Source organism: Pinus tabuliformis, chromosome X, assembly GCF_031772625.1.
Source record: "Pinus tabuliformis cultivar Carrire ecotype Pingquan chromosome X, CPIR1, whole genome shotgun sequence".
Lineage (NCBI taxonomy): Eukaryota > Viridiplantae > Streptophyta > Pinopsida > Pinales > Pinaceae > Pinus > Pinus tabuliformis.
The window spans coordinates 33259735-33282011 of record NC_142308.1 but is presented as its reverse complement, the minus strand read 5'-3'; the positions used below and the strand labels follow the sequence as shown (position 1 = coordinate 33282011).

The 22277-nt window shown below is 40.0% G+C and overlaps 1 protein-coding gene across 1 annotated transcript in view; it reads left to right on the top strand.

Annotated features, from left to right (window-relative positions):
• Positions 1–550: 550 nt before the first annotated feature.
• The window catches only part of POLD3 (DNA-directed DNA polymerase), a 34976-nt gene continuing 13249 nt past the window's right edge, over positions 551–22277 (top strand). Inside the window, exons 1-3 of the mRNA XM_089448617.1 lie at positions 551–740; positions 1695–1750; positions 1858–1982. Of these exons, the coding sequence (XP_089304743.1) occupies positions 678–740; positions 1695–1750; positions 1858–1982 (244 nt within the window). The 5' untranslated portion in view covers positions 551–677. The remainder of the gene's footprint in view (positions 741–1694; positions 1751–1857; positions 1983–22277) is intronic.

Genomic DNA, 22277 nt, shown 5'->3' with positions numbered 1-22277 from the left:
AGTAGTTAATTAATTAATATAAAATTGCTAGCAAATAATTTAGGATAACAAAATTTTGATAATTAACTAATTTTAAGGGAAATGAAAACTTTTTTTACACACTATTTTGACACAAAAGTTTAATCTCTATATATAAATATAAAATCATCATATTAATATTTAAAAAATCAAATAATATACCAAAATTACTTAAAACTTATATATAAATACAAATTTTTAATTTAAAAATCATATCATATAAACAAAATCACTTAAAAGCAACATATAACTACATTCTTGATTTAAGAGTTATATCACAAATAAATAAATAAAACAGCTATAAAACTCACATATGACTACATTCTAAATTTAAAAATCATACCACATAAACAAAACCACCATACCACCATAGTTTTAAAACCCTAAACATATCATGGAATCGTAACTAACTTCCCACATAGTTAGTTTAAAAACCCTCTATGATGGCCCAACCCTTAATTCACCTCATGAGTCAAGTAAAACACATTCTCCTTAACCGATTGTGGGAGGGCATAAATTTTGATGAATGTGAAACAAAAATGAAAGCGAATTGGGGGCAGGGCACAAGTGAGTGGGTGGGAAAGGCGGGAAGAGGGTGAGCGCGGTATTAGTATTATTCAACTAAGGGCCGAGGGTACAGAAGAAAGAGCAGAGCAGCAATGGCAGACGCTGCACAAATCGTCAATCAGCTGCACGCGCTTGTCTTCGATCGTTCACAAGTGGTAAATATCACAATCTCATCCCACGTTGCTCAATTCATCTCCTGCATACAGTGGTCTTTGTCCTTTAATGTCCAATACAAAACAATTTGTTTCGGAAGATCCAAACACATAATGGCCTGCAATTAGAGGGTTGACAACGATGTTGATGTGATAACGGAAATTTAAATTCCATCGTATATCGTTTGAGTGCAGAAGGGGATAGTCAGGCACCTATCCACATCTGCAACGCTGTTCTTCACACTATTTACACCAATCATGGGATGTTGCTACGAAAATTTTATCACAAAGTGTTAACCAAAAGCATGCATCAACAAATCTGTTCGATTTGATCCACTCTGAGTTGACACAATCCTATTTCATTTTCTAAAAAGTAGTTATGGTTAATGAATGCATTTGTAGCAGATTACAGTTGATAGGTTGCATTTGCAGGAAAGGAAAATAAGCTTGAAGAAGAAAAAGTGTAAAAGAAAGAAATATACTGAAATGTTAAGAAAATATCATGGGAATATTACTGAGTTAATTGAGGTATTTGATGCGATGAATAAAGCCTATGGGTTACAAAAATTTCTAAACATGTAGCTGCTGAAGCCAGCCTTTCCATGAGCGGCTGTAAGTAAAGTTCTTAAACAGTACTGCCCGAGTCTTTAAGGGGAATCATTTGTCCCTGTAATTCCCTGCTCTGTAGCCAGAGGAGTATATGTTCTTATAATATTTAATTGAGAAATGTCTAACTGATTTTTTGTCTTGCTCTATATTTATTCATTGGAGTGACATAGTGGGTTGCTTGATTGAATCTGTCAAAATCCATCATGTTACATACGAAATATGACCCTAATGCACTTTGGGAGAAACATGATCACCCATTTTCATAAAGGGACACAAAATAGATGGCTATCAGTTAATAAATTCTACTTTGATCTTTTCATATTTCTAAATTTTAATTTTAATTTTCAGGTATCTTACAAGTGGCTTAGTCGAAATTTCTCAGTTTCCTCCAATGTAGCTAAAAGGTATTCAGTACTAACAGTGGCTTCTTAATTAGTGATTGATGTTCTTAGCTCAGCATTCAAATGGTCATTTTGATATGTATCTTGTATGCATGTGTCAATTTTAATAGGTTGCTTCAGGAATTTGTGGAAAGACATGGGGATGGTCTTGAAATTATATATGCCATTTCTGGGTGGTCAAAAGTGGAACCTGGGTGCTACTCTGTACAGCTTGTCCCAAAAGCTAAGCTTGAAGGTTAAGATCCTGAACATAATTTTTGATGTAGGGTGAATACATGTGCATACTAAAGTATTTAGAAGCTTGAATGTATGATATGTCATGCCATTTAGAATGTTTAATAGGCCAAACAATAGTGCAAGTGTCTTCGATTTTTTGATTGCCAAGTTTCTACAATTATTCTTCATTTGTTTGGATATATTTTATACCAGAGAAACAGTCAAGTAAAAAATAGAATAGGATTTAGGCCCGCACTCAGAAAAGCATCATCATTGTGAACTTCAATGTAGATAGGTCATCATTATAACTGTATTTTTCTTATTTTTTGTGAGTTTGCTATCTCTTATCCAACTCTCCTAGTAACCTCTTCATCTATTGTCTTCAATGACCCCTTTGCTTGACGTATGTATTGCAAGGGCTTGGTTATGGTTTCACATTTTGCATATCTTTCTTCATCCCTTGTACCATTAAAAATTATGACCAATTCTAATTCTTTCCGAAGATATTGTAACACTTCAGTAGCTTGATTTTTTGTGGTTTGAACATTTGTATAAGAGATATAATTTCAAATTTTGAGTCTAGACTCTAGAATACTTCACATCTTTTGCTTGTTTAAGAGTGCTCCGCCATGTTCACTGTATGTAGATTTTCCACGAAATTCTGATCTGCTGTTATGAACAATCTGAAATAGAAATTTATTTTCACACAAACTCATAATTTCTCTACTCTAATTGCAGCGGAATAGGACAGAAATAATTGCACACAGTCACACAATAAAACACACAATTTCTAGGGAACCCAAACAGGGAAAACCCTCGCTTGCTTGAGAATTTTATTGAAGAAAATTAGAGCAATAGATCTCTTACAACACACTTGCTTCACTAGAGAATACAATGAACTCTCAGCCTTACACCAGGCAGGAAACAATCCTGCAAGAATACTGATCTTTTCTCCCAAACCCGTGCACACTAGCAGCCCGAAATCCTTGCGCTATTTCTCCTAAAAACCCGCGCAAATCAGCTCCTATTAAATAGGGGTATTCCCTATTTCTATGTGCACTTCCTTGGGAATTGCCTCGCTCTCCAATAACTCGCACAAGAACCCTTGGCTCGTTCTCTTCACAAGCTCGTGCTCACCAACAATGATGATGCAATTGTGTGCCTTCGATCTCCTTATAAGCAATTCGATTTGGCTATTGTTAGTGAGTTTTCTAAATTAGGAGTTGAACTGGAGCTTTTCTAGTTAACAAAAGTCAACACAAGTTGTTAACTGGATCTTAGGAGGCTAACTCCACTTGAGCTTTCAATTCCCAATTTAACTCACACTAGAGGATAGATAACTCGGTCCTCCACAAAATCGCACTAGTCAAATTGCTTCTTGAACTCGCCTACATCACTAGAACTCGTGCATGATTAAGAAGGTCACTAGATCGATTCCTTGAATTAAGGCGCAAATCAAGGAATCCATTCCTTCGCTACTTTTCAACAAATTAAGGAGTACAACTCCCGACTTATCTCTGCGATGAACAAAACTGCTTCTTGCCAATGCTTTGGTCAAGATGTCTGCTGTTTGCTCCCATGTTGGAATGTATGGTAGCCATAGTTTTCAAAACTGGCCTTGCTAACCGGTTACCGGTCTAATCGGCCTGTTAGCAAGCCCACCGGTCAAAACCGGCCAAAAAACCCGGTCAGGGGGGGCGTTTCTCCTTTTTTGGCAAAAAACGGGTCCTAACTGGCAGGTTAAGGATGGAACCGGTTGGTTTGTATCAAACCGGCTAGTTTCGTCCTAAATCGTCCGGTTAGGAGGCACGCCCACCGTCAACTGGAAAAGCGACTTTTTGACTGTGTTTTAGGGGTTTTGGAGGGAAACTAAGGGCTCTTTCCCTCCAAAAACACCCTCTCCCTCTCCAAGCCTTTAAGAGGCCCCTCTCCCTCTCATTTGTCTCACACATCTCATTTGGAGTGTTTGTGAGTTTGCTTGGGAGCTTGGAGAGTGTTGAGTTTTTGCTGGAGTAGTGGAACAATAGGGTTTAAGCTAAGTAGTAGTCATCATGCCTCCAAAAGCCAGAGACACTACATGGGCTCATTGTGATATGATTGATGGCAAAATGATCTGCAAATATTGCCAAAATTCCATTCAAGGAGGGGGAATTAACAGGGTCAAGCAACACTTGACTGGGATAGGAGGCCATTTAAAGCCATGTGGAGCACCAAATGAAATAATAGAGCATATCAGGGCAGAATACCTTCAGAAGTTTGAGACTCAAGTCACTGAACCAATAGAGAAGTTTGTGACTGCAAAGTTTGGGAGTCGAGACTCAACCAACTGAGTTTGATCATGATGACTCATGAGAAGTTTCAAGTGATAATGTTGATCACTATTATAGTATTATCATATATGTAGACTTGAGTCTTGTAGTAGGCCACTGGCCCCATAGTTTGTAGGCTTTGTTTTTGCACTCTAGAGGCCATTTAGAGCCTCATTGCTTATGTATTTTGTCGATGATATGTATTGCACTCGGTGCCATTTTGATATATTCACCTTTACATGGTATATAAATGAACAATCTTTGCATATTTTGTCTCTATTGGCTTGGAATCATGGTTTTAAATCTTAAAAATAGTTTTTTTCATTAAAAATTAATTATTTAATGTATTTTTCTAAAACCGGTTCATTTAGACCAAACCAGTGCCGGTTAGACCGATTCTGGTTGGTAAACCGGTTCATTAGGTGGACCGGTCCGGTCATCGGTTCCAGTTTTAAAAACATTGGTAGCCTGACTATTCCCTTTTGCAGACAATCTCTAAGATGGTGATATCAGATCTCGATATGCTTTGAGCGATCACGAAATACTGGGTTCTCAAAGAGCTTAATGCAACTCTAATTATCACAATGTATCATGGTAGGCTTCATCCTTTTTCTGAAAAGTCCCACAAGTAACTTCCTCATCCAAATAGCCTCGCAAGCTACCTGACTAACAACCATGTACTTGACCTCTGCTGAACTGAGTGCAATTGATCTTTGCTTCCTGTTGTACTAGGAAACAATTGCTGACCCAAAGCTGAAGATGCCTCTCGAAGTACTCTTCTTGTCTGTGGAGCTCCCTGCCCAATCTGCATCTTTGAATCCCTCAAGCCTCACTCCATCAACTTGTCTGTACCACAATCCATAGTCTGTTGTGCCTCTAAGATATCTCAACACATGCTTTGTAGCAACCCAATGCACTATGGTCGGTTTCATCGTGAACTGACTCAGCTTGGTGATTGCAAAATAAGTATTAGGTCGTGTGTTGATTAAGTACATCAACGACCCAATGAGTTGCCTGTATACTATAGGATACACTCGCTCTCCTTTGCCAGCATCCACCTTCCTCTAGTTTGTGACTAGAGGTGTGGCCAGAGGCATGCTATTCTGCATATGGAATCTTTGGAGAATCTCTGCTGTGTACTTGCCTTGCCCCACAAAGATCTCACCATCACCCTGTCAGACCTCCACGCCAAGGAAATAATGCATAAGCCCCATATCCTTCATCTCAAACTTCCTTGCAAGGTCCTCCTTGCAATCTTGGATCAAGCTCTCATCTCTAGTCAGTATAAGGTCATCGACATAGAGAACTAGAATGAGTGGAAGCCCTCCAACCATGATTTAGTACAGGTTGAGATTCGCCTCACTCTTAGTGAAGCCCAATCCTCGAAGGTAGTTGTCAATTCGAGTGTACCATGCTCTCAAAGCATGCTTGAGCCCATAAAGAGCTCTCTTTAGCTTGCACAAATGTGTGTCTCTATAGAACTGCTCAAACCCCTCTGGCTGCTCTATATAGATCTCCTCCTCAACCACTCCATTGAGTAATGTTGTCTTTACATCCATCTAGTGGACCTTCCACCCCATCTGTGTTGCAAGTGCTAGAATAGTCTTGATGGATGAATATCGTGGTACTGGGGCAAAAGTATCCTCATAGTCTATGTCCTCAATCTATGAGAAGCCCTTGGCCACAAACCTGGCCTTGAACTTCTCCACGTTCTCATTTGCTCCATGCTTCAACTTGTACACCCATCTGGATCTAACTACCGATTTCCCTTCAGGTCGTGGAACCATCTCACAAACATCATTCTTCATGATAGAGGAATATTCCTCCACCATGGCATCCTATCAAACCTGCTGAGAAGCTGCCTCCTTATAAGAAGAAGGCTCATTGTCCACCATCTCTGTCATCAGTGCCATATAACCTGTGTACCTCTGTGGCTGTTTACTTTGCCTAAACATCATGCTAGGAGTTTCAACCTGCTCTTGAGCCTTTGGAATCAACCTCTCGACCCACTTGGCCTTCTTCCCCCTGTGGTGGGTGGCTCTGGTTGATTTGTCTGCTCTTGGTCTAGTTTCTCCTCCTCATCTTGCTGCAAATCCTCTTGCGCTACCCTCTTGCCACTCGACTGTGGCTGTGGCTGACTCCGAGGTGCTAGATGTGATTGACCCCAAGGTGTTGGCTATGACTCTGTTTGGGAGTGAGTAGCTCCTCAGGTACTGCAAGCTGGTCACACTCTAAGGAAACTCTCAGAGCCTGATCCTCCTGGAATTTGACATCACGCTTGAGAACTGTCTTCCTAAGTCTTGGAAGATACACCTTGTATGCCTGAGATGTCTCACTATATCCCACAAAAATTCCCTTTTCTGATGTGGGATCCGACTTCTTCCTACTATCCTTGGACACATGATAGTAGAATTTTGTGCCAAAGATCTAGAAGTGTGAAACATTAGGCCTATTGCCTGTGAAAGCCTCATCTGGTGTGACTCGTCCAAGCACCTTGTGTGGACTCCTGTTTTGCAGAAATACTGCAGTGTTGCATGCTTCTGCCCACAAGAACCTAGGCAGATACTGATCATGCAACATAGCCCTAGCTGCTCCAACAATACTCCTGCACTTCCTCTCAACTACCCTATTATGTTGAGGGTTATGAGGTGCGATCAACTCCCTCGTAATACCTTCCTTTGCACAAAACTCTTTGAAGGCATTGGAGATATATTCTCCACCATTGTCACTTCTCATTGCCTTGATTTTCTTCCTGACCTGCTTTTGTACTAGGGCATTAAACTCCATGAACCTGTCTAAGAGCTCATTTTTCTTTTTCATAAAATAAATCCAAGTTTTTTGAGGAAAATCATCAACGAAAGTAACATAATAACTGTGCCTCATCAGTGATGGAGAAGAGAAGGGTCCACACACATTTGAATGCATCAACCCCAAAATCCCTTTGGCTTTGCTATCTTGACCATGGAAGGAAGACTTGGCATACTTTCCAAGCGTGCACCCCTTGCACAGTCCACCCTTTTCAAGGCCTCCTGCTGGTAATCTTGTGGCAATCGGTTGAAGAATCTTCAACGCCCCATGATGTAAGTGTCCCATGCGCCTGTGCCAAAGTTCATCTACATCTCCACATCTTACATTGCTTCTCAAGGTTGCATCTATCTCTATGTGCAACTTGTAGAGGTTTTCACCCTCACACCTATCCGTGTCTTACATCCAGAAGCCAAGTGCTGGAGGTAAGCCTTACCTGTGCTGAAGATGACATCATATCCTTTATCCTCAAGGATAGCTACTAAAACCAAGTTCTTCTTTAGCCTGGGAACATAGAGAACATCTTTGAGATGGAGAGTGCTCCTAGACTCACCTCTCAACGCTGAAAGTACCACCCCCCTTGGTCGCACACTTCCCATTATCGCCAAGCTCGATATTCACCTGCATGTCCTTCTCATCCAGTTGGCTGAAGTACTTTTGATTTCCAATCATATGGAAAGAGGCTCTTGAGTCAATGTACCACGTATTTCTCCCTACTAAGCTTGCCATGCAAGCTATGAATGAGAAGTCCTTCTCAGACTGAGAGGCAAGCTCATCTACCTCAGCTGATGCAACTACATGCTCCTTATTCGACCCCTTTTTCTTTCGGTTCGGACACTTGGGAGCATAGTGTCCAAAAGTATGGCAATGGAAGCATTTGATCTTGCTCAAATCTGTATTCTTCTTGTCACCCTTTTGACTGTTTTCACTCTTCCCTTTGCCTTTACCTGCAAGAGCAAGATTCTCCTCCTCCTTCTCAACCTTGGAACCCTTGCCATTGCTGCTAGAAGTCTCAACTCTCAACTAGCCTGAACCATAGCTCCTTCTGGATGAAGGCACTCCATAGGCATTCTCAATTTGGCAACTTATCTTGTACAGTAATACTCTGAACAAAAGTATGCCAATCTTTGGTAAACCCATTCAAAGCCACACACACTAGCTCTGTGTCCATGGGTTGCTCTCCAACAACTGCTAGCTCATCACGAACTTCCGCGATTTTGGTGAGATAGGCAGTTGCACTCTCACCCTTCTGCATCTTGATTGTCCTGAGCTTCTCTTTGAGGACCATTTTTTGATTCTTTGAAGAGTTCTAATAGAGCTTGACTAAGGCATCCCACATGTCCCTAGCTGTATCTTTACCTGCAACATGAGGAACTACATGATTTCGAAGTCCATCCAAGATCATTCTCTCGGTCTTCGCCATTTGTCTTTAGAAGAGCCTCAACTCGTCTAGATCTGAAGGTTCTGCAACTTTCTCAGTGGATTCTTTCAACCCAAACTTGTTCAATAAAAACAATATGCAGACCTTCCAAACACCAAAATTTGAACCATCCAATCTATCTTTCTCTCGCAATCCCAATCCTGTGTGAGTTGTCATCTTTGAAGACTATGTGTTGATTGATTTCTGTTCACAACTCTGATACCATGTAGATTTTCCACAAAATTCTGATCTGCTGTTATGAACAATATGAAATAGAAATTTATTTTCACACAAACTCATAATTTCTCTACTCTAATCGTGGCGGAATAGGATTGAAATAATTGCACACAGTCACACAATAAAACACAATTTCTAGGGAACTCAAACAGGGAAAACCCTCGCTTGCTTGAGAATTTTATTGAAGAAAATTAGAGTGTAATAATCTAATTTCTTCATATATATTTTAATTTTTACATTTTATTTATATGCTTTTGGTCAATACAAGCAACAACAACTGCATTCTTGAGCTTCAGTGGACAAAAATGCTTTGCCACGATATGGAATTCACCCTTTGGCTTAGAGGCCATGAGTTGGGGGTGTCCATTCCACTAAAATTTTGAAGGATTGCACTTGGGTCCACCCGTTTTTCACTAGCATAGTTGCACAGGAGCACTAGCATGTCATTGGAGAGAGTTGAACCCTGGGGGGGCAATAACAATACCCTGCTTCTACTAACCCAAAAAGCCATTGTTGACCAATTTATTTGTATTATATCTTCTATTCACCTCTTTTTCACTCATCTCCACTTTGGAGGTTGCTAGTCATCTTTTTCTTAAAACATTGAAATCCTTAAACAAGTGTGACTTGGTACACAAGAATTCTTAATTTTAAGATTGCATAATTAATGTGAATGCCACTAGTTAATTTTATTGCATCTATGTAAGATTTGAGCTGATAGTGCAATCTAATTGATTATTTCTTGCAAATGAGTACATGTTGTATACAATAGATTGCTTGTATTATAGAATGAAATTAATTTTTAGTAAAACTAATAATGCAATCCCTTTTCTAATCTAGGATGTGGCTTACTAGCCAAGAGAAAGAAGTGCTTACTTAACAATTGGGAAAAATAGGAAAAAAACTCTTGAAGGTTGACGATAGCTAAGCATACGAAACATATTAATGGTAAATTGATGGGTCACATGGACCCATTAACCCTATATAGATTGCTGATCACGAGACCTCTTAATTTTGTATGATGCATGTTACCCACCATAACATGGGTAACCCCATAGGAGAAAGATTTTCTCCTCCTTTGGACAACAAGCCAACCAACAACCCTACATTGCTTAATACATGACATTATGCTAGGATCCTCCACTATTTGCATTGGTCAAACACCCCTCACCATCTGGCATTCCTCTTGAAGGAAGGTGGGTCATCATTTGACAAGTTCTTTAACCATGTTGCAATCATGTGCTTTTACTTAATGTTTTGGGCATTCTAGCATGGAATACATCATCTTTGTATCGACTGATTTTGACTATAAACTTGTTCTCTCACTTTACGAGCAGGTTAGTTTTTGACCCTAGTCTAGTGGGACCTGCTATGAGGCCTTAGGGTTATAGGAGTGGCACCACTTGGGAGACTTGGATTGAAGTAGTGTGTCCATGATATTCCATACTTACCACTTTCCATCATTCCCTAGATTTCATCTCCATTCTTCAAGCTTGTGGTCATTGGTTAATTAGGATTGACACCCTCTTATCCCCATCCTTGAGTTTGTGCTGGAAACTTTGTCTTGGAGGTTGATGCAACTAAAAGAACGTTGAAAGCATAAAATGGCCACAATGAAAGAAGAAAATGTCAAAATACAAAAGATGGCCATGACATTAGTTAACGTGTGGGAAAAATCCTAACATGAGGTCTACCCCCTTCGTTAGCCATCATCTAGTTCTTTGAGCACTTGAATTCGAAATTGACTCATCATTAAGGGGTAAATAAATACTAAATCATTAAAAGTAAGCTTGGGCTTCCATCCAAAGCATTATAACAAAAGAAGTAAAATACATTAGAGGGGTGGAAAAAGCAGTTGAAGGAAGTAGATAACTCATGCCTCCACAATTGCTCCCTCCTTACATCTATACACTTAGGAAGATGGACCTCTATCAACTAGTACCGTAGCCATGGCACCTTGACTTGAAGTCCCTCCACTCCATTGCCATTGTTGTCACAAGCACCTATGGATTGAAAGGTTGGCCTAGGACCTATCACTTTCCCTTAGAAGCTAGAAACATCTAATAGGGTTGACCATCTAACCATCCCTAACAAAAGTAGGAAATACTTTTCCAGAACTTGGTCTAGTTAGATATTTGAAGGTGTTCTCAGTTGGAAGTGTTTTTATGCTCCTTACAATTAAGTATGTTCCATTATGATGCATCTATGGTCATTGTCCCTAATGATTGGTGGCTTTCACTTGATCCTGAGATGGTTTTGTCAGGTGGTTCTTCAAATAGCAATAGAAGCCTTTGAGGGCACATGTCCCAAAGTTGGAGCAAGTTGTTATCCTCCAAAACATGGGTAACCCCGTAGGAGATTTTTTTTCTCTTTCTTTGGACAACTAGCCAACTAACAACCCTAATTGCTTTTTACATGACATTATGCTAGGATTCTCCACTACTTGCACTAAAAACACCTCTCACCATCTTGCCTTCCTCTTGAAGGAAGGTGGATCATCATTTGGTAGGTACTTTAGCCATCGCGCAATCTGTAATGTCTCTTCCGAAATTAAATTGTTACAAGTTTATTTATTCTACAATTTTGGCAATTTTGGAGGCCATGGGACACGTGATTTTTGGAAAAGACTTAGAAAGGAAAAAGGGGGCGAAATGTTTTGTTGGCATAGCGTGGGGGTCGCCCACATGAGGAAATATGCACCATCGTAGAGGTAAGTTCGAATGACTAAGGAGGGAAAGTCGAATTGCTAGTTGGAGGGGGCCCACATGGGAAAAGAGGCCCACAAATTATAAATAGAGGAGGCTCAGCCTCATTTGGTATCTTTTTGACATATTGAACTCAACCTTAGTTGCATGAGCTTCTTAGTCGGGTTATTGTGCTGTTTAGCACACGAGTGCCTCCGAGCGGAGATCTCAACCCTTACTTCGGCGGACTTCGAGTGCCACCCTAAGAAGGCAATTTGTACTACCTTGGAGGAGAGCCAGTGGACACAGGCCAGTACAGGATGGCATAGTCGTAGACGAGGGTATCCAATGGTGTACAGGGGTAGGTTGCGGTGTATAGTGGCATGTCCAGGAGTACTGGGATGATTGGTGGTATGCAGGGGTGTACAGTGCTGAACAACGAGGTCTTGGAGTGTTGCCTCCAGGGAGACCCTTGGACGGAAACATCGGGCATACCTTCGGGTTTAGTTCACCCAGGATCGACGGGGACATAGATGTTCGATACTTGATGGTATCCATAGGGACTCACACACTTGACCCTCTTCTACATCCCTCACGGGCATAGTTGATTTTGCTGTCAACTTTCTGCACTCTGGGCATGAGCAACGGGGGACGAGGAGCTCACTCGAGGTATTTGGGTGACACTCAGCGCACTAGGGGGGAGACTTTTCAACAGTGGCATTGGGTTGGGGCGTCAGTTGACAGCCACAGGTTGGGGATGAGGTGATCATCTGCAGGGGTGGCATATCGTTCATCACCGGGCCTACATCTAGGGAGCTAGTCACGAGGGAGACATGTGTCACTATTTTCTCAGGGCATGTCAAGACCATGCATGAGCAAAGGATACCGGGTACGACTGAGGTAGTTTCCCGGTATGTGTCCAGGCTCAAGATCTTATATTGGCACATTATCGTGAGTGCGAATGGCAGACCCAGGGAGATGGTTGGCCGGGACAGGAGGGATCCACATACCCTGAGTCGATTACAAGTATCAGATACCCATCTTTTGGTTGCATTCAAGGGCTAGCTATTTGGAACACATGGCTTCCAGTGATCATCGGTACTACACAGTGGCAGGCACATGGCAGATTAGCATGCATTAGATTAACCCACAATACATGGAGCCTATATATTGATCACATGCAGGGACTAGAGATGAGGCATGGATGGATTCTTGTAGTTGTCAGAGCTATGTTGCAGCAGGTCCAACTAGGAGATGCGGGGCTTCAATTGATTGATAGATCACTCTATCTTGTGATGGTTGGAGTCATGGTAGAGAGTGGTCTAGTTCATACTGGGATTGGCACATGGGGGTACACAGTGGCCTTCATTGGATGACGAGGCAGGGTTTCTTTGTCGCTGCACCAGTTCAAAGTTAGATTTGATGGGTAGACTTTGGTGTCATGGAGATGTCGGGGCAGGATGTGTTTCACCTCTATCAATATTCCACCATCGAGTTCCAGGAGAGGAGGATTTAGTGTACGCACAATGGGTAGTCAACTAGAGCTAGAGTGGTGCAACGACAACATGGTGGCACCCTTGCATGGCTAGCATGGGACCCAGACATCACAGTACTAGACAGCTCAGTGACCATTAGGGGTCAGGCAACTGCAATAGGGGGAGGTCATTTAGGTCTTCCTTTGGGCTTTAGTGAGTCACCGATGGTGTGGGGGACTTCTGGTATTTATACTGGACAGGATAGTGAGTGGAGCGAGGGGAGTTTTAGTTGGGACAAGATGGATTGGGATCTTGGTATTGAAGGATTCTTTCATTTCAGGACAGTGCAAGGACCTAGGATGAATCAACAACACATTTGGGACTTGAGTATTACTGATGGTGATAGGGGTGATCAACAGACAAAGGAGGCACTTGTTCAGGCATTGCTGGAGGACAAGCGATTTTTGGTGCATTGGAGGAACTTGTCGGATGAGGATGCCACCTGGGAGGGTGAACACATACGTGAGCATCCGGTGTTGAAGTTGCTTGGGGACAAGCAACATTTGGGAGGGGAGGACTGTAATGTCCCTTCCGAAATTAAATTGTTACAGGTTTATTTATTCTACAATTTTGACAATTTTGGAGGCCATGGGACCCATGTGATTTTTGGAAAATACTTAGGAAGGAAAAAGGGGCCGAAATGTTTTGTTGGCATAGCATGGGGGCCACCCACATGAGGAAATATGCACCACCTTAGAGGGAAGTTCGAATGACTAAGGAGGGAAAGTTGAATTGCTAGTTGGAGGGGGCCCACATGGGAAAAGAGGCCCACAAATTATAAATAGAGGAGGCTCAGCCTCATTTGGTATCTTTTTGACATATTGAACTCAACCTTAGTTGCTCGAGCTGCTTAGTCGGGTTATTGTGTTGTTTAGCACACGAGTGTCTCTGAGCGGAGATCTCAACCCTTGCTTTGGTGGACTTCGAGTGCCACCCTAGGAAGGCAATTCGTACTACCTTGGAGGAGAGCCGATGGAGTTTCAAAGTCACATCATTCAACATTTGTCTTAGCCAGTGCGTGTTTTTGGAGGACGCAGAAGGGGAACACGCAGGTGTTGCTTGTGGGTTCATCTGGGCAGCAACTGCTGGGGGAGTTTGGGCATTGGAGCTATAGTGGAGGATCAACCTTTCGGGAGAGTTTTGGAGCAGGAGGTTGCTGCATTGGAGCAGTTCGATTTACAGTCACCTGGGCTTGTGCAGAGAGCCATCACTGGGCTCACGTGGGAGTTGGAGGAAGGAATTGTAGAGCTGGAGCTGGCCGGGAGAAGTAGGAGATCATTTGGAGGGCCATTTGAGGAGGATTGTTGGAGTTGGGAGAGCAGAGATTGACAAGATCAGTCATAGCAACAAAATTCGAAATTGGAGGAGGGCCAAGCTGTGAAGGGTCAATTTTTGAAGGTTGGAACCAAGGGAAACCCTTTCTGGGTTTTTTTGGGTTTTGGGCAAGGATCACACTCCTAATTTTATAGAATTTTCTGGGCAGATCTAAGGGGTCAAACAGGGGTCCCAACTCAGCCAGCAACTAGAGGAGCTAAGGGGAATTTGGGCCAAAATTTCGAGGTCAACATTTGGCCAATTCCTTCGTGGGTTATTCTGGGTATTTGGTGGAGAGGTTGGGGTTAATTTCCCGTAATTTTATGAGCACCGGAGGTGGGGTTTCTAGCAACATCTTTGCAGCAGACAACACAGTTTCACAAGGGCAGCGCAGGGCATCATTGCAACAGTTATTTGTGCCATTTGGGCTTGACATATTACCACCTGGGCTTGATCACGCTTGCCATTGAGGCAAGCCCAGGTGCACCACTTCCACATTATTGTACTTTCCCAGGTGCACCACTTCCACATTATTGTACTTTCCTCTTATATTATAATAAAATGGCTCAGTTGTTGGTTATCCCTGGACTTTTTATGGGTGTGCACTAAATGTTTCAATTTTATGGTGTTGTTTTTATTGTTTGCTTTGCATAGCACTATTTTTCCTAGTTTGGAACATTACACAATCATGTGCTTTTGCTTAATGTTTTTGTTGGAATAATGGTCCATTTGTTAATTGTTGGTGTTATTGTAAAGTTGTTATTTTGTGTGAGATAATTGTGGATTGATTGATTGGGATAATTATGGAGTGATTTGTGGAGTTATTGATTGAGAAATTTGTGGAGTTGACAAAATCCTGAGACCTCTCCTCATGTTTAAATATATCCCTATGTTAATGAAATTTGATTGAGTTGGTGTGTGTGAGCTGTGTGTATTATTGCCAAATTATTTGTGTTTTGTCATTTTTTTAATGCTGGTGTGTTTTCTTCATTTGGTATCAGAGCCATTGCTCACAAGGATCAAAGAGTTTTTGAAATTTGTGAGAACTTGCATTTGAGGTTGTTTTGAGCCTGCGTGCACTGAGCCGGTAGCCTGTGAGCATTGGAAGCAATGTTGGAGCTACAATGAAGTTTTTTTTTGTGTAGAGCAGCAAAAGAGGAATCATTGACATGGAATGGGAGCAGACTAGCCCGGAGAAGACTTGCGTGGATCTACGTGGAAAAGTTTTGTGCGTGGATGAGAATCTAAGTGTGAAGTTCCTCCAATTCGTGTGCATTATCAAACCAGTTGTAAGTATCCAAGCGTGGAGCAAATGCATTGAAGTAACAACGTTGGATTAATTGCGTTGAAGATTTATTTAACCTTCTGTCTCTCAAAGTTACAGAGCTGTTGTGGACGTGAAATCTGAAAATAGCGCTGTCGTGGATGTGAAATTTGAAATAAGAGAGTAGTGATTTCTTTGTGAACGTTAAAAGTAAAAGGTATTTATATTTTCATTAAAGTTTGAATGGAGTGAACTTTAATATTTAAATATTAATATTAAAGTTTTTTTTTGAGTGGAGTGACTTTTCATTAGTTTTTTAAATATTAAAACTTTTTGTTTAGAGTGCACGTGAATGTTTCTTGAAGTGTGCATGACACACTCCTTTAGTTTGTAAAAAGGGCTTTATTAATGTGTAAATGGAGATTAACATTTTTAATAAGGCATACATAAAATATGTTTTATAAGGTTGTAAAAAGGGAGAATTAATATTTCTTTTAATGAAGGGAGATATAAGATGGTTTGAAATAATGAAAGGAGATATAAGATGTAATTTTTGAAAAAATTGAGCTTTTGAGCTCTCTTTATACTCTTCCAATTAATAAAATTGATATTTTGTGGTGGTGGTTGAGTCCCAATTTTTGGGACATTTGGTTCTTGTCTCGAGTCGAAGTGGGACACATTGTGTTCATTGTGCACTTTCTCTCACTAATTCTCTAATCCTCCCTTACTCTCGTAATGGTGACAAGCAATATTGTATTGCCTAAACTTGTTGGCACAAACTATTTTTATTGGATCAAACGCATGCAACCTATATTCATCACCAAAGATTTATGGGAACTTGTAACTGATGGATACACTATGCCTTCTCCTGATGAATTCAAAGAATTAAGTGATGATGAAAAGAAATATCTTAAGGAACTTATTAAGAAAGATAATGAAACACTTTCACTTATAGGAAGCGCTCTTGAAGAATCTATATTTCCAAGAATCAGTGGTGCAATATCATCTAAAGAAGCATGGGATATCTTAAAAAACACATATGAAGGTGTTGTTGTAGCTAAACTGCAAACATTAAGGAGGAATTTTGAAAATGCCCATATGCAAAGTAATGAATCCATTCATGATTACATCACAAAAATGCAAGATCTTGTTAATTAGATGAGGTCATTAGGTGAAGATGTTCCAGAAAGAAGGCTAATTGAAAAGATTTTAAGAAGTGTTATGCCTAAGTTTCATATGGTCACTACTAGTATTATGGTCTCCAAAGATTTAAATACCATGAAAATTGATGAATTAAGTGGATTCTTGTTAACTGTTGAAGAGAATCAACTATATGAGCAAGTGGAACATGCTTTTTCTGCAAGGAATAGAGGAGGAAGGAGCAGGGGTCAATATCATAATCATAATCAAAACAGAAATCAACAAAATTCACAAGGAAATGCATCTCCTTCGAGAGGTAGAGGCAGGAATCCCAGTCAGTTTAGAGGAAGAGGCAGAGATGGATCTCGCGGAAGAGGACAAGGAAGAGATGGAGGCAGAAATGGAGGAAGAGGTGGAGGACCACAATGTTATTATTGCCAAAAATTTGGCCATCTTGAAAGAGATTGTTATGCAAAAATGTGAGATATGGAGCATAAGGGTGCTAATACAATTGTTGAAGAAACTAGGAATGAGAAGTTATTCATCTCAAGTTTGATGGCACATAGTGAAGAAAGTGAAGCATGGTATATTGATTCGGGATGTTCAACTCATATGACATCTCAAGAGGAGTTGTTTACCAAAATTAATGAGAATTATTCTGGCAAAGTCATATTTGGTGATGATAGTGTTTCCGAGGTGAAAGGGAAAGGCACAGTTGCAATACCAACATTTCATGGAAAGAAGTTAATTGAGGATACTTTGTTAACACCAACATTGAAGAAGAACGTACTTTTTGTAGGACAGATGATGGAGCAAAACTATAAGTTAGTGTTTGATAACAAAGAATGCTTAATCATGGATAAGTTGAATCAAAATGCAGTTATAGCAAGAGGTGGAATGACTGAAGATAGAATTTTCAAGCTCTCCTTTGATTCAAGTAATTCACAAAGGTTGAAAGCGACAAAAGAAACAAATAGTAAGCTTTGGCATTATAGGATGGGACATTTGAATTTTCAGAGTTTGGTGTTGTTAAGAAAGCAAAACATGGTGAATGGTCTTCCTTATATTAAGTTGGATGATTATGTATGTAAAGGGTGTATTTTTGGGAAATAACACATGGAAAGTTTCTCAGATAGAACTTGGAAGGCTAGAGAACGTCTAGCATTGGTGCATTCAGATTTGTGTGGTCCAATGGAGACTGTGTCTTTTGGAAAGGCACACTATTTTCTCACTTTCATTGATGATTATTCTCATAAGACATGTGTGTATTTTTTGCAAGAGAAGGTCGAAGTGTTTTCTCATTTTCTTGAGTTTAAGGCTTTAGTTGAAAAGCAAAGTGGTCTAAAAATTCTCACCCTAAGAACAAATAATGGGGGAGAATACAAGTCAAACAATTTTCAAGCTCTCCTTTGATTCAAGTACTTGCCAAAGTTTGAAAGCGACAAAAGAAGCAAATAGTAAGCTTTGGCATTATAGGATGGGACATCTGAATTTTCAGAGTTTGGTGTTGTTAAGAAAGCAAATCATGGTGAATGGTCTTATATTAAGTTGGATGATCATGTATGTGAAGGGTGTATTTTTGGGAAACAACACAGGGAAAGTTTCTCAGATAGAACTTGGAAGGCTAGAGAACGTCTAGCATTGGTGCATTCAAATTTGTGTGGTCCAATGGAGACTGTGTCTTTTGGGAAGGCATGCTATTTTCTCACTTTCATTGATGATTATTCTAGGGAGATATGGGTGTATTTTCTGCAAGAGAAGGCTGAAGTGTTTTCTCATTTTCTTGAGTTTAAGGCTTTAGTTGAAAAACAAAGTGGTCTAAAAATTCTCACCCTAAGAACAGATACTGGGGGAGAATATAGGTCAAATGAGTTTTTGGATTATTGTAGGAAGAATGGAATAAAGCGAGAGTTTACCAATTCATACTCTCCCCAACAAAATGGTGTTGCAAAGAGGGAAAACAGGGCCATAGTTGAAATGGCTAGGAGCATGTTAAAACCTAAGTCTCTTGGAAATGCGTTTTGGGTTGAAGCAATACACGCAACAATACACACTCTTAATCGATGTCCTACATAGGCGGTGTTGAATTTGACTCCAGAAGAAGCATGGTCAGGATACAAACCAAGCATTGCACATATACAAGTTTTTGGTTGTACTGCATATGCACATGTTCCTAAGGAAAAGAGGAAGAAATTGGATGATAAAAGTGTGAAGTGTATCTTTATTGGATACAATATTGAAACAAGAAGTTACAGGTTGTTTGATCCTCAAGCAAAGAAGGTGATAATAAGTAGAGATGTTGTGTTTGATGAGAAGGGAATCTATCATCCAGAACAAGTACAATTTGAATTGAGGAAAGTTGTAGTGAATATTGGTGATGAATCAAATTCCAAGTCAGTGAAGATAGATGAAGTTAAGAAGAAGCCTAAGTGGCTTGAAAGGGGTCATTCAGAAAGCAATGTGTTGGATAGAAATTTTGAAAGAGGGGTCACTATATCTCAAAATTATCTTGTGAATTATGCACTTATGGGACAAGTAATGAAAATGGATGAACCACGGGATTATGCAGAAGCATTAAGAAAGAAAGAATGGAATGAAGCTATGGAAGCAAAATTGAATGCCTTGGTGAAAAATGATACATGGGACTTGGTCAAATTACCAAAGGGGAAAGATGTAATTGGAACTAAGTGGGTTTATAAAATCAAATATAAATCAGATGGCACAATTGATAAGTATAAGGCCTGTTTGGTTGCAAAGGGATATGCACAAAAAGAAGGAATTGATTATATTGAGACATTTGTCCTAGTGGCAAAGTTGGATACAATCAGGATGGTTCTTGCATTAGCTGCATAATACAAGTGGCCAATTTTTCAAATGGATGTTAAATAAGCTTTTCTAAATGGTTATGTGGACAAAGAAATTTATATGGAGCAACTTGAAGGTTTTGAAGTGCTAGGAAAAGAAGATTATGTTTATAAGTTGAAGAAGGCCTTATATGGTCTTAAGCAAGTGCCAAGGGCATGGTATTCAAGAATTGATAGGTATTTTCACGATCATGACTTAGTTAAAAGTTTATCTAAGCCCTATCTCTATATCTTTCAGTCAGGACAGGACATTTTGATAGTTGTCTTATATGTTGATGATTTGATCTACACAGGGAACAATGCTGAACTATTTCAAAGGTTTAAGTCACATATGATTGCTGAGTTTGAGATGATAGATCTTCGTGAGTTGCATTATTTCTTGGGTATTTAAGTTTGGCAGAAGGAAGATGGTATTTTCATGTCACAAACCAAGTATACTTGGGACATTTTGAAGAAGTTTAGAATGTTGAGTTGCAAGCCAGCGACAACTCCTTTGGAAGTTGGGTTGAAGTTATACGGACATGATGACTCCAATTCAGTTGATGTTACTTTGTATCGTCAATTGGTTGGAAGTTTGATCTACTTAACTACAACTCAACCAGATATTTCTTTTGCAGTCAGTATGGTATCAAGATTTATGGCAAAACCCAAGGAATTACATTGGAAAGCAACAAAGAGGATTTTAAGATATTTGCGTGGAACAGTTGGTTATGGTTTGGTATACAGGTCTACAAAAGATTTCAGGTTGATTGGTTATATAGATTCAGATTGGCTGGATGCATGGATGACAGGAAATCAACTTCAGGGTATTCATTCAGTATGGGTTCAACGACAGTTGCTTGGAGTACTAATAAGCAACCTACAGTTTCTCTCTCCACAACAGAAGCAAAGTATAAAACGGTAGTGACAACGACAACAACATGTGAAGCAGTTTGGTTAAGAAGAATTCTAGAGGATCTACATGAACAACAAAAGAAACCCACTCAGTTGATGTGTGATAATCAAAGTGCTATTCAGATGACCAAGAATCCAATTTTTCATAAGAAGACCAAGCATATTGATATTCAGTATCATTTTGTTCGGGATCTGGTTCAACAAGGAGTGATTGAGATTGAGTACTGTAGAACATATGAATAGGTAGCTCATACATCCACCAAAGCACTGTCTAAGGAAAAGTTCTGCAAATTCAGAGATGATCTTGGAATATTTCCAAATGATCATTATGGGGGAGAAATGTTGGAATAATGATCCATTTGTTAATTGTTAGTGTTATTGTAAAGTTGTTATTTTGTGTGAGATAATTGTGGACTGATTGATTGAGATAATTATGGAGTGATTTGTGGAGTTATTGATTGAGAAATGTGGAGTTGACAAAATCCCGAGACCTCTCCTCATGTATATAAATATATGCCTATGTTAATGAAATTTGATTGAGTTGGTGTGTGTGAGTTGTGTGTATGTCCAATTATTTGTGCTTTGTCATTTGTTTTTTGCTAGTGTGTTTTCTGTTGATTTTTGATAGCATCGGATGTGCTCTAAGTCTCAAAATTTGTAGGGAGGCTTAGACACATGCATTCTCCAATACCCATAAATCGTTTTGGGAAATTCCACCCGGAGACAATTTTTTTAAATAATTAATTATTTTTAATGAGACCCTAAGTCTAAACTTAGGAAATTAAAATAATTAATGGGTATTAATCTAACTGTGGGCGAAACTTCTAGAAGAAGAAGAAGATCAAGTCAATCTGATCCTAGCCATCGATTATAATCTAATCTCGGCCATTGATTGATCAATGAGAGGATTATAAGAGAAGGCTTGATGGGCACTTGGAGAACACAGAGAGAGAGTTCAGAAGATCGAATTTCTGAAGCAGAGCAACTGCCGGTGAGAAATTCGAAGTGAGCTTTTGCAGTGACGGGTAGGGATAGTATCCAAAGGGAAATCTTTTATATCGAAGAAATACTCAACAAAGAAGGCAGAGGGAGATCCAGCAGTGGCAGCACAGAGCCAGAGGGGTTGATGTAGAGCCACACAGAGGCAACGTAGAAGTTGAGAGGAAATATGGAAATTTGCCGAAGGAATTGATTGCAGAAGCTGGGAGCCAGGTTGTGAGTTTGGGAGGCAGGAATCGAAGTTCATGGGCAACAAATCGATTAGTTGGAGGAGTGACGTTGCCCCCAGAGGGTTTGATGCAAGGCTGATGCAAAGATTGCGTAGAGGCAGCCAGGGGCAGTCATTAAGGGGCTAAATAAACCAAGATTTCCAGTGATAGTGTGAGGTATTCTCACAGATTTCTCTGTTAGTGATATTATCTGTAAATGGATTGTCGGGAAGGCATCTAGAAGTTGTATTCAGAAATTACTAATGCATAATAATAAAATCCTCAGAGCTGCTGCATCGGTTTTCCCGCATTGGGTTTTTTCGGGGACATTTGTCCAAAAATAACTGTGTAGATGTGTGTTGTATATCTTTCTTGTTCAATTTTTTGTTTCGACATATTATTTTTAAATAGTGAATGCTGCAGTTGTATTTACTTCGATATTTACCGTAGAACACAGTAAATAACTTGTATGGATTAACAAGTAGGAGAAGTAACATCAATTTGTTGTAGTAGGGATTCTGCGTTTAGGAATTTTCACATGGTATCAGAGCTGCAAGTGAAGCAAGAAGAAGAAAGCCGAAAGACCTAGCGCTGAAGGAAGAAGGGAATTCGAAATTCCTGCAGAGGCAACAATTCGAAT